The sequence below is a fragment of the Adiantum capillus-veneris genome, chromosome 3 (genome assembly GCF_014529385.1).
Source record: "Adiantum capillus-veneris isolate H3 chromosome 3, ASM1452938v2, whole genome shotgun sequence".
In the NCBI taxonomy this organism is placed as follows: domain Eukaryota; kingdom Viridiplantae; phylum Streptophyta; class Polypodiopsida; order Polypodiales; family Pteridaceae; genus Adiantum; species Adiantum capillus-veneris.
The window spans coordinates 52,655,296-52,668,369 of NC_140933.1; the positions used below are offsets into that span (position 1 = coordinate 52,655,296).

Below are 13,074 nucleotides of genomic sequence, written 5' to 3' on the forward strand. Positions count from 1 at the left end.
TCTCCAGAGTGAGTGGTGGTGGTGACCTGGCCACAATTTCCACTAGACCACCGTCCGTATCCTACCACGTGTCACTGCCCAGCCCAGCCCAGCCCAGCCCAGCCCACAGAGTCCGTCCAGAGTCCGACTAGTGTGAACCAGGCCAGACGAACCGTACTAACTGAGTGTCCTGTGAAAGTGACACTGTAGCCTGCTACAGATTGCCGGCCACAAGACCGCTCACCGTCTCGGTGAGAGGAAATATTGAAAAACTAGGAGATACTGAAAAAATGTGAAATAAAACCAATCGGTACTGCATGTACATCTTTCTTGAAGCAGGTGCTTGGCCCACCCATGGAAGAAATGATTGCAGCTGGCAAGAGAATTCAACTTTGGAGGAGGAGGTTTCTTTACTCGATCACAACACAGGATGGCGGATTCTTATGCAGAGATGATGACAAAGAATTTAAGGAAGTTCCAAGTAGAGTGTGAAGAGCTGCAGCAAACTCTTGGCACTTCTCAAGCTGAAAACCAATGAAGTGTAGTCGCTCTAAAGGAGGCATATGAGAGGTTCTTGAAGGAGTTGCAGAGGCCAGTCGTAGTTGTTGAGGAAGAGCATGTAGGGTTCACGAAGCAGATTGAAATGCAGACTTCTTGACACGAAGCAGAATGAAACACAGACTCCTTGACGAGAATTTTTGGGTTGCAAAGGGAGCTTGAGGCTACTGAAGATGATCCCGTTTCTTGTTTCTAATACCTACTCTGTGGGTTCTGAAGATAGAAGAATCAAGTTCAGCGCCTCGGGAGATTCAATTAAATGTAAAACTTCTGGCTGATCCATCTCCAGTAACATGCCGATAACTTTTCCTGCGTGATCCTATTCTAAATGATCTACAATTGGATACAGCTTCTCGCCCAACATCAATCTCTGTTGTTGAGGAGGAGCTGATGCTAAGGCTGATGCCAAAGCTGCAATCGGCATAAAGCTTGTATCAAATGTGCTTGAAGAGATACTTCCTAGCCATTCCTAGACGTCTGAGAGTAGCGTAGTGGCCGGTTCCACCACGAGAAATCATCTGCTGAGGCAGAAGCGGTTGCTGCTGAGGCTGGGTTTATTAGATAGGGCAGGGGTGGGCAGGGGCGAGGGGCTAGGGACTAGGGACTAGAGGCTAGGGGCGAGGGGCAAGGGGCTAGAGGCTAGGGACTAGGGGCTAGGGACGAGGGACTAGGGGCGAGGGGCTAGGGACTAGGGACTAGAGGCGAGGGACCAGGGACCAAGGACTAGGGGCTAGGGGCGAGGGGCTAGGGGCTAGGGGCTAGAGGCTAGGGGCTAGGGACTAGGGACTAGCGGCTAGGGGCTAGGGACGAGGGGCTAGGGACTAGGGGCTAGGGGCTAGGGACTAGAGGCTAGGGGCTAGGGACTAGGGACCAGGGACTAGGGGCTAGGGGCTAGGGGCAAGGGACTAGGGGCTAGGGGTGAGGGGCGAGGGGGAAAGGGGGGCGAGGGGAGGGTAGGGGCGAGGGCGAGGGGGAGAGGGGGAGGGTAGGGCGAGGGGAGGTTGAGGGATTAGCTCGAGGGTGAGGGTAGGGGCGAGGGCGAGGGGGAGAGGGGGAGGGTAGGGCGAGGGGAGGGGGAGGGATTAGCTCGAGGGTGAGGGGGAGATGGGAAGGGTAGGGTGATGGGTAGGGTTCAAATAAAGAGCACGCAGTTATCATGAGCAAGAGAGATATCATGATCTTGGAATTCATCTTGCAGGACGGGTTCGGTGAAGGGAGTTTGCTAGACACAGAGGAGAGCTTTGTTCTGGTTTGAGAAGCAGAGTCCAGACACCAAAGGGGTTGATGTTTGAAGGGGAGTGAACTGCTGTAGAAGAGATTTCTTACTGCTTTTATGCTTCTTCATAGGCTCAGGTGGCACATTAGATTGAGTTGCTGTGGAATCATTTGAAGAGGGTGTTCCTTCAGGCAAAGAGTGAATAGAGACTCCATAACAAGGCATAGATTTGGTAGCCTCCAACCACTCCAGCAGGTCTTCATTTGACCCATCCGGCGGAGTAGGTTGTTCCAGTTCGGGATTGGACTCCATGGACAGGGAACTATGATGCACCACAGGATCCATTCCGCCTTCAAGGCGAATCGGTTGCATTGGGGAGCCAGGGGTTCGTATCCACATTGCATCGTTTCCCCAATCATGTAGTGCTTTCGTGTGTCGTAGCCATGGTCTGCCAATGAGCAATGGGAAGCCGCCTTCTACCTGGGGAAGGCGAACCACCACAAAATCCAAGCTGAATGTGAAATCTTGAACCTGCAGAGGCACCTTTTCTACAATGCCCAAGGGGTAGACAGTCCTCTGGTCGGCCAAAGTCACTGTGAATGGGGCAGGCCTAGTGGGCTGGAGACCCAATGCCAGCATAGTGAATTCAGGCATCAGGTTGATACCCGACCCACCATCTACTATGACCCCTGAGAATTCGTGGCTCATAATAGAAACGGTTAGACGCGGACTCCTGTAATCAGTAAGTGAAGCTTCGGGATAGGATATCATGTAGGATTCGGAGGGCTGCACTGGGAGGTGCCCGCCACTAGACCCTGCAGCAGGGTACAGAGATTGAATGATGGCAAGGGTGTCACTTCGAAAATTTGCATCAAGTCGAAGCATGTCATACAATGACACTTGCTGAAAGGTATTCTTCAATATAGTCTCTGTTGTAGGTTTTTCTCTTGGGATCAGTGTCTTCTCAGTTTCCTTGATCTTTTGTAAGTCAGCAACTGCTTCTAAGAAAGCCCCATCAATATCGGAGAGCATAGTAAAAGATCCTTTCTTAGCACTAGGGGATGGCATGTCAGCTGCTGGAGGAGGTGTAGGCATTGGGGAGGAAAGGGCTGTACTTGCTGGAAGATTGAGGCCGAGGGCTGCCCTCTGAGCTCGTGTGAGGACACTAGCCGGCTCCTCTACCAGTTGCAACTTGTCTTGAGAGGCAATCATATGGGCAGAAAGTGGTGGCTTGGGGTTGGTACTAACTGCTATCAAATTGATCTTGGGAAAGGTGAATTTAGGTTGGCTCTGACTTGGGCTCGGAGAGGTAGAGGCGCGTTGTTTTGGACAATCCTTAGTGTAGTGATCCTGAGCCTCAGGGCAAAGTTGTCACGGAGGAGAGCCTTCTGGCAGAGGGCATTTGCTCTGATAATGCCCATACTCTCCACATCTGTAGCATAAAATGGGCCGATTGGAGGGACGGAACGGCGGACGAGGTGGTTGTTGCATGGAGTTTGAGGGTGACGTGTAGAAGCTCTGAGGGGTTGAGGGAGCATTAGCATGATAAAAATTGGGAGATGCGAAGTTGTTGTGCATACCTTGCATAGGAGGTGTTGTCAGCAGAGGTGGCATAGGGTGTTGATGACCATAGGGTGAAACCATGTTGGATGTAGGTGTCAACCCTTGTTGAAGGTTGGGGGCGAGGCTCTGTTGTAGTTGCCGCATTCCCTTCAGATAATAGCACTCTTTGTCATCATGGCCAGGCTTCTCGCAGAAATGGCAGTAAGCTCGAAGTGGGCAGTCCTGAGAAGGATGCCCTGGAGATCGACATGAGCTACACCATACCATAGCCATAGTCTCCTGCTGAGACCTGAGCTCTTCTAGCTCTCTTTTAAGTTGATCATATGCCTCTTGATGTGCGGGCTTCTCCTGTCTAAGAGAGAAGGATCTCTCTTCCTGAAGGGCCCGCTGTAACTTTAGGGCTTCCAGTTCCCTGCGTAAAGAAGTCAAGGGGTTTGATGGACTATCCACGAGTACCGGGGCAGTCTCTACCTGAGGAGAGTCAGTGAACAGCTTCCTAGCTCCCTCTATTCTAGTAGCAGCAGCAACAAAGTCCTCCAGACTGGCTTCAGGACAGAGACTTTCTCTGAGCTTTTGTTGAGAAGTCTTAGGCAGAGCCTTCTCTACCCACTTCTTCACCATAACTTCTCCTGGTTGCTGAGGTAGCTTCGCGACTAGGGACTTTGTTCTGGTCATGAGCTCGGCAAATGTCTCCTTGGGCTGGAGCAAGAGGTTGGCCAACTCATCTAGAATCTTTTCTTGATAATCCCCTGGTCGGAAAGCTTCACAGAACTGCTGTCTTAACATAGTCCAAGTAGCAAAGTGGTTTTCAGCAAACTGTCTGTACCATTTATCTGCAAGACCATCCAAGGTGGATGGAAAGAGCACAAGGTAGGCGTCTTCTCTATTGAGGCCACGACCTTTGCAAAGAGAAACAAACCTCCGAGCATGGTCATCAGCATCCTCTGTGTAGAGACCCTTGAAGGTAGGGAACTTGATGTTCACCTTGGCCAGAACACTAGTGAGCTCCTCCATGGCCTCTTGCTCTTGAGCCTGTTGCTCACTAACTTGCTGTAACAAAATGGGGGAGAGCCTTACCGGAGAAGGTGACCTGGAGGAGGATGTAGAACCGGTTGAAGGAATGGAGGGAGCTGTATGTGTAGACATGGGTGATGGTGTTAATATACTTCTACTGGGTACCAAAGGTTGGCGTCGTCTGTGGTAGTACTACTGGGGGCTCAGTACTGCGCTTTGACGCTCTAATGATCGCCTTGTATGTGTCATGCAGTAACCACCACCCCAACCAAGCTTTGGGCAAGAAGTTCCAAGCTTTGGGCAAGAAGAACTTCACCTTGTTAAACAGTGGACTAGACTCTACTAGACGAGGCGAGTGACTAGACCAACTGGCCTGGATCAGGACGAGAAGGACTAGACCAGAGACGAGGAGGAGGAGGACTAGACCAGGACGAGGACTGGGTGGACCAGGGCGAGAGAGGACTGGACCACTAAGGTGAGAGACTAGACCAGCTAGATTAAGCTGTCTAGGGTGAAACTGGACCAGACCAGCACAGGCGAGACGAAGAAAAACCAGCTAGTTGTTTTACTTGTACTCAACAGAGAGTGAGACTTCAATTGAGGTCCCACCGTGATCGCCAAAATGAGAGCACCTGTAGCGCGGATAATGTCTCGTGCTCTCTACAGCGTGGGTGCCCCTGAGTGCAATGTGCGTGACAATCTCACTCAATAGATGGAAACTCACTCAAATAGAATGAAACACAGAAACAATGGATAACACAGAACAACAGAGACACAACAGTGGACCAGAACATGTGGACTCCACTATCTCAAAGAACCATGTACTGACTCTGGCGTGGCAGCACACTCAGCTCCAGCCCAGGACTCACAGGTACAAATGGGGGTGTCGAGGCTGAGATGTGCAGGGATGGTGAAGCAGTGCTCTGTGCAAGACTCGTTGCTCTTGACGACGATGCTAGACCACAGGTGAAGCCGATGATGATAATGACCCAACGACTCATAAATGTCAGCCACCTAAGCCAATCTCCAAAGTGAGTGGTGGTGGTGACTTGGCCACGATGTCCACTAGACCACCGTCCGTATCCTGCCACGTGTCACCGCCCAGCCCAGCCCACAGAGTCCGTCCAGAGTCCGACTAGTGTGAACCAGGCCAGACCAACCGTACTAACTGAGTGTCCTGTGAAAGTGACACTGTAGCCTGCTACACCTCTCCAGGCCACCCATTGGGCATGGGAGCACTACCAACCTAGAAAGCCATTGTCTCCCGCTAGATGATCAGTGCTCCCGATGCACAACAAAACACCTCAAGAGCCTGTTGACACCTGTGCAAGTTGGCTTCCTGGACCTCCAAAAACATGCTTGAGTCATCAACAAACTTGGCATCCAAAAGCTCCTCTCTCCAAATAGGCAGATGCAGACCATGCAAACCAACCTCCTCTGAGGTCAAAAACCTGCTCATTGCTGCAACAGAGAAAAGAAACAAGAAGAGGGCAAAAGGGCAGCTCTGTCAAACTGATCGTGTGAGTATAAAGCGTTCCGCTCTTCCCCCTACCAGCAACACCTGACTGTGTGCACATTTGTAAAGAGATGACACTCCCCGAATCCGTGCATCTGAAAACCTCATCCGACGCATAGTGCCCTCATGAAAACCCCGGTCAACTCTGTGGTACGCTTTTTCAAAATCGAGTATGATGCTCTCAAGTAGTGGCTGAATTCTCAATCTCAGAGCCTTTGCTAAGATTTTGTAGTATGAGTTGAGAATGGTAATGGGTCGCCATTGCCGAATCTTGTCCAAGGAGCCTCCCTCCTTGGGTATAAGATAGATCAATCTCTCACTCATGCTTCGGGCATCACTCTAGTGTGCAGAATGTGTTGGTAAGCACTACATAGGTCTCGACCAAGCACCGCCCAATACTCCAAGAAGAAACTGGGAGTCAAACCATCCTCCCTAGGTAGCTACCCCTGGGAAGTGCCCTGAGAGCCTCTTGTAGCTCCTCTGGCTGGAGTGGCCTCTCAAGCCTTTGTCGCATCTCCTCAATGACTAAACAAGGCATCTGTGCCCACACTGGCTCTCTGCATGCATCTCCACGCTCTAACTGTGGCTCTCGGCTGAAAGCAACTCATGGTAGAAGTCAGTAGCAACTGTGCGCATATGTGCGATCTATGGAGCAACAGATCCATTGGGCCTCCTCAGCCGAGTGAGTTGTAGACTCCTGGAGAAAGAAACGACTAAGCTCCACGAGGCTTGTGGCCACTCTAGCAGCAGGGTCCCCTCGTGTGTCGAACACACGTTGTCTAGAGGGACACAACTTGCCTTCTGAGCACTATATCTAGCGAAATTCTCTCTGGGATGCGTAGCATGACAGTGCCTCCCCTTGGTCTACTTGACACGGTAAGAACCACTAGCAAATGATTTAATCAAGTAGTCCCTTAAATGCAAACCAATCCTCCCATGTCCGAGAAGTGGTGACTAGCGTAAAAACAATCTATCCTTAGTCAGGCCTTGTCACAGAGCGATGACCTGGCATGACCCAACTTATGGCACCCCGTTCGAAGGGGCCAAAGGAACAAAAAGATTTAATGATGATGTGGCACAGCTGTGCGGATGGCCCGTAATTCGCGGAGGAATGCTGACATGGCACAACTGTACGAATAGCCTGCAAATTGCGTTGATTGTAGACGTGGCAGTGTACGGATTTTACGTAAATTATGCTGGCTGCGCCAGCTTTTGGGCCAGGATGCTTTTGAACTGATTGCTTTTGGAGCTCTGCATTTGGGCATCCCTTGTACTGTTTATAAGAGCCCTTGGGGCCTCACTCTGTAGAGCATCTAAACGTAGAGTCTGAGAGCAGAGGTCCCTCGGGAGTTGTACTTTACAATGATTAATGATAAAGAAATACAGAAAGGGGTGCTAGTCTTTGGGGCCAATACTTCTAGGCGCGGAACTCTACAGTGTCGTGTCGACTCTCTCTCTCTCTATTAGAGTTCAGTGATTTTGAAGTTTCTGTTCATGTGTTGCTATTGATGTCTCGCTTAGAGTGTCCAAGCCTGTTAGAGTTGTTAGAGTGGTATCATAGCTCATAAAGATTCTTCTTCTATGAAGGATCTTATCCTTTTTGCAGCACACACGTGTTCTCGAAGAAAACACGACAGAACAGTTGAGATTTTATTTGTATGTGAAAGAATCTCTGTGTCCCGACCCTCGACTTATCAACCACTCCCACTCTTCGTACATCGCGCATTGAGCGCGCTCCCGTCTTCATCAGTCCGTCTTACAGGGCATAAGCCATAAAGAACCCCAGATCACACATGGGTTTTCGCAAAAATTTGACAAAGATAACATCTCTTGGGGGGGATGGCAAAGAAAAGTTGAAATTTGGTGCGGGAATTGAAGAAAACAATGAAGATTTGGGCAAATTCTTGGCGGAAAAGTTTGCGAGAGTAGAATACAAACGTCAACTGCAAGTTGACACATGCAAAACATTTGAAGAATTACCCGATTGATGATTTTCTCGAGATGACGAGAGGCCATTGATTCTCCTCTGAGATCGGAAGGAAAGCTGAAAGGACAGAGCAGAAAAGCGGAAGTTACACTCGCAGAAAGAGCTAGACAAAGCTCTTGACCAGAAGACAAGCCAAAGAATTTCAGAGTAGCCGAAAAGCGCGGAACAAAAGGAAAGATGGAAGTAGGGCTGGTACCAGACTTTGCGAGGACCGACTTCGATGAAATGGATGAAAGGACTGAACTCTGCAAAGCATGGGGCAAAGTGCGAGATTAGGAAGCCCTTTTTTCTCTTTGATGGAGGAGCCAAGGCCAACTTCATTTCAACCGAATTGGTGGCTCGACTTGGAATTATGCCCGAGGAAATGGGGCCACAGGTCGAGGCTGTTGTAGCGGCACCAGGACGGGATTTTGTCATTACACCTGTCATTGGCAAACTATGTTTGCATTGTCTGGGGTATTCAGGGCATGAGGACTTTTACATCATGTCTTTGGAAGGGTTGACGTCCTCCTAGGAATTCCTTGGTTTCATAAGAACAACGCCGTGGTTGATTATAGGGCAAGGAAAGCCATCTTGAAGAATGAGAAGGGCAAAGAGATTGTACTTTATGTAAAACTGAAAGGCGAGTCTGTCCGACTTCATGAAATCTAGTCTTTTTGTTTATTCGATCTTCTTGAAAGAACTGAATAATGATCAAAGGTCAAATATGTCTGATCTCGAAAAGAACAAGAATTTTTGCAAGCTCAGGCTGATGGTTTCCCTGAAGGCTTACCAGGAAAGTTACCTCATGCACGTCTGAAAGATCATATGATTAATTGGATTCCGAGTAGTGCTACACCAAACTGGCCACCTTACCAAGTTAGCCGAGCCCAAAATGAAGAAATAATGAACCAGAACAGATTCCCCATTCCGAGGGTCGATGATATACTCGACAGACTTCATGGTTCTTTTGCTTTAGCCGAAGTTCTCTGAAAAGTGTTGACTTAGAAAGGGGTTCCTTTTACTTGGGGACCATTAGAGATTGCAGCCTTTCAGACTCTCAAAGAAAAGTTGACAACAAGACCAATATTGGCTTTACTAGACTTGCAAACGCCCTTTGAAGTTGTACTGCGATGCATGTGGTCGCAGTTTGGGTGTAGTCTTGATGCAAGAAGGCCATGTTATAGATTATGCGAGCAGGACGTTTTCACGTCCTCAGCGGGTTGCGCAGATTTATGAGAAAGAGCTTTTGGCAGTTTTCCATGCTCTTACACAGTGGCAACACTTTCTACTCGGAGCTAATTTTACTTTCTTCACAGACCATCAGAGTTTACGCTACTTCTTGTCGCAAAAGCAGCTTTCGGAAAAGCAGATGAGGTGGGCTAACATCTTGTCACAATTTCATTACCAGATAGTCCATGTTCAGGGAGAGAAGAATTTAGTGGCAAATGCGTTGTCTCGAAAGCCCTTGGCTTTGGCTATTTTGGCTTTACAATATCGAAGCTTCGAGGATATGGTAGATCAATATGCCACATCTCTTGATTTTGTAGATATCTTTCATTGGATATAGAGCGGGGAGACAGTGGCAAGCTGTTCCATAGGGGACGGTTATTTGATGCGGAAAACGATGTGTGTTACATAACCTTTGAGGAAAAAAGGTTTTGACAAAGTGCCATTGTGCACCTTTTTTGGGCCACCGCGGCATAGATACCACCTTGAAGGGTGTTGAACGTTACTTCTACTGGCCGAGGCTCAAAAAGGATGTGGACACAATTTCTTAGTATGCCAAAAGTTCAAGTTTGACAAGCATAAGGCACCAGGACTTCTACAGCCTTTACCAGTACCCTCCTATCCCTGGGAAAGCATCGCTATGGATTTTATTTTTGATCTTCCCAAGACTCAAAGTGGGCAGGATGGCATTTGGAGAGTCATCAACAGACTGAGTAAGCAGGCTCACTCTATTCTGATAAAGAAGATAGTTAAGCCCGATCATTTGGCGAAACTGTTTGTCTCACAGATTTTTCAAAAACATGGCATGCATGAGTCCATTGTTTCGGACGGAGATCCCCAGTTTACTAGTTTGTTTTGGAGATTAATCTGGGAGAACATTGGCACGCGGTTGCATTTTTTGTCCTCGTTCCACCTGCAGACAAATGGGCAATTTGAGATAGCCATTTCAGTGGTTTTGGATTCGTTGAAGTCTTATATTTCGGATCAGAAGACTTAATGGGAAAAGTATTTACCCTTGGTGGAGTTTACCTACAACAACACAGTGCATTCTTGGACGGGGAAGGTGCCATTTGAGGTAATTGAGAATGACTAAGAACGATACATTGCATGACTACTACCAAAGGCTTTGGGATACTTATTTTCTAGAGAGACCAGATTGAGTGGTTTTGTTGTGGTTTGCCAAAAGACTAATGTCTGAACGAGAAGTCTGACTCCGTTCAGAGACTTATGGGACATTGTAAGTAACGATTTGAAACGCATGCGGGCTCATTGACTTATCTTACGGACAGGATCGTATCCACCTCAACAAGGCAAGAGTGTGCCAATGAAAAGAATGAATCAAGGGAACCGGATGACCGCTCATCATAGGATTTTGGAGAATTAGATGGTAGCACATCCAAAGATTCCGACGAACTAAGGGAGCCAGATGCAAGTTCATCAGAGGATTTCGGAGAAAGGGGTTTTGATGATAGTGCGTCTCATGTTTCCAATGATTGAGAATGACGTGCCAATGGACAAAGGAAGCTAGCGAAGCTACCCACAGGTCCCAGGCCACAAGGAAAGAAAGGAAAAGGGAATCCGTTGATAGATCGGAGAATTCCCCAGACCCAAGATAAGATTTTTGAAGCAGATTAGTAGTGTTTGAGTACATGATTGAAAGACAAAATAACTGCAACATTTTGGTCTTGTGGTTCCATATGAGATGGACATGATAGCATCAAGAATTAGTCAATCCAGACATCAATGAGATCTAGGATAGATCTAGATGGGATTGCTAAACATGTTACCGATAGATCATGGTCTGATATCTTGATGGACTTTATGTGATTTGATTTGAATGTCCAGTGACTGTCGTCTTTGTGCAAGTGTTGGAGATGTGTTGTCTAGTGCGTCAGTGCTTAGAGTCAGTGTCTTTGCAGACGTAATCGAGGGCGATTACAATTCTTTCAAGAGGGGGCGTATGTCACAAAGTCATGACCTGGCGTGACCCAACTTATGGCACCCCGTTTGAAGGGGCCAAAGGGACAAAAAGATTTAATGCTTACGTGGCACAACTGTACGGATGGCTTGTAATTCGCGTAGGAATGCTGACGTGGCACAACTGTTTCGACAGCCCGCAAACTGTACTGATTACGGATTTTCCGTAAATTACGTTGGTTGCTCGGCAACGCCAGCTTTTGGGCCAGGATGGTTTTGAAATGATTGCTTTTGGGGCTCTCCTTTTGGGCATCCCTTGTATTGTTTATAAGAGCCCTTGGGGTCTCACTCTGCAGAGTATATGGACGTAGAGTCTGAGAGCAGAGGTCTCTCGGGAGTTTTACTTTACAATGATTAATGAGAAAGAAATACCGAAAGGGGCACCAATCTTTGGGGCCAATACTTCTAGGCACGAAAGCCGTGCCGTGTCAACTCACTCTCTCTCTATTAAATTTCAGTGATTTTGAAGTTTCTATTTGTGTGTTGCTATTGATTTCTTGCTTGGAGTGTCTAAGCTTGTTATAGGCCTCCTACTCTGCGGTAAGACCGAGAGAAAGAGAGGCTATGTAGGGCGCGCACAAAAGCTGCATGCCATAGATCCGAAATCCTCAAAGTCATACATAGGCGCTCCCAAGCAGCCAACTTAGTGCGTGAACAGAAGCATGGCTGTTCCCAATCCTATCTGAATGGTCCTCCAGCATGTTGAAGTTCCTCCCAATGCACCACTGATCAGCATGAGGCAAGGATTCCGCAATATGTGACCAAAACTCAGCCTGTGCACTCGCATAAGTGGGCGCATAAATGTTTTAGAAGCCCACAAGCATAGTCACAAGGGACGCGTCAGGGGGCGGGGAGCGGGGCTCAAATGGATTTTGTGTAAAAAAGAGGGCGGGACGGCAAGTGGGGACGGGAAGCCCAAAAATGGACGTCCCCTGTGACTATGCCCACAAGGTTACCTTGAAATTGCATGATGACCCAATGGGCCCTAACTTGCATAGTAATACCCCTGTCCACAATGGCCTGCTGCCATGTGTCCACAAGGTTGAATGCGGCTCTCACACAGATGATGCTCCCGTAGCATACGAATATCAATAGGTCCACCCACAAGGCATCTCTGGAGCTCGTGTCTTAACTGATCACGAGGGCACACAAGGCCCTGGATATGCCGTGCAACAAGCCTCATGGGGTTAGTGAGAGAAAACCGATGTTGCTACAACAACCAAGCCATCAATCTTGGAAGCCGGTCTGGATGGGAGTAATTCGCATCCGAGCGACCCCGAGACAAACGAGTTTGCATTACATGCTCCACAAAGGCCCAAGGTGAGTGTGAAGCTCTCGACCCACATCCTCTACCCAAGAGTTCTCATGAGTGTAGACATAGCAAGGGGAGAACTGCACATCTGTAAAAAAGTGAACAAAAATGTGTTTGTAGCCTGTGGCATCGGGCAGTGCCACTGTGAACTTGGCCAGCGGCCACAAGGTCTGTACCAAATTAGTGATCCCAAGGTCCTCCATGTGATGGGAGAACTTAAGGGCCTGAGTCTAAAGCCAACCAAGTGTTGAATCCAAGGTCCAATCCTGTTGGTCCCAACCACAAAGTGGAAAAGAGTATCCCACTACAGAGTCTAGAGCATCTGTACCGTGTGGCGCAAGAAATTGGACATGGACCTGAAAGCAAGCTGCCTCTAAGTTATCATGGGGATCACCAAGAAACCGAGTGAAGGCTTAGCTGAAAAGGTCTCATGAGGTTCCACCTGATCAGCAGTTGCCTGCCCATTGGCATCCTGGTAGAATGGTACACTCATTCTAGAGGAGATCATGTGTTGACCCTGTTTTTACCACTGAGGAGGCATCGCTTCAGAGACTGTGGATTTGGCAGGGAAAGCCCTTTGTTCAGCAAGATTGGGATCTTGGCGAGCGAGTGGCGGTGGCCTTCATTGAGCGATGATGGAGCGTTCTCGTCCTTTTTTGAGTACTCTGTCTTTCTTGGGAGGAGGCTTCTTTTGCGGAGTTCGCATCCATCTCATTGTCCACGCCAGTTAGAGGTATGGTAGG

The 13,074-nt window shown here is 48.5% G+C and overlaps 2 protein-coding genes across 2 annotated transcripts in view; one reads left to right on the plus strand and one right to left on the minus strand.

The window, feature by feature from the left end:
- Window positions 1–13,074, plus strand: part of LOC147460924 (uncharacterized) — a 163,723-nt gene that overhangs the window by 93,681 nt on the left and 56,968 nt on the right. The gene's annotated exons all lie outside the window — the stretch shown is intronic.
- On the minus strand, window positions 789–2,785 carry LOC147460925 (uncharacterized). The gene is made up of 2 exons (XM_086509648.1): window positions 1,998–2,785; window positions 789–948 (listed from the first exon to the last, which is right to left on the minus strand). The coding sequence occupies exons 1-2, from the start codon at window positions 2,783–2,785 to the stop codon at window positions 789–791; spliced, it is 948 nt and encodes a 315-aa protein (XP_086365774.1).

Coding starts and splice junctions, on each gene's coding strand:
- LOC147460925 (XM_086509648.1), bottom strand. CDS start 2,785: ATGCTCTCCGATATTGATGGGGCTTTCTTAGAAGCAGTTGCTGACTTA. Junction 949..1,997: donor AATGAAGACCTGCTGGAGTG/GTTGGAGGCTAC, acceptor TGCCGATTGCAG/CTTTGGCATCAGCCTTAGCA.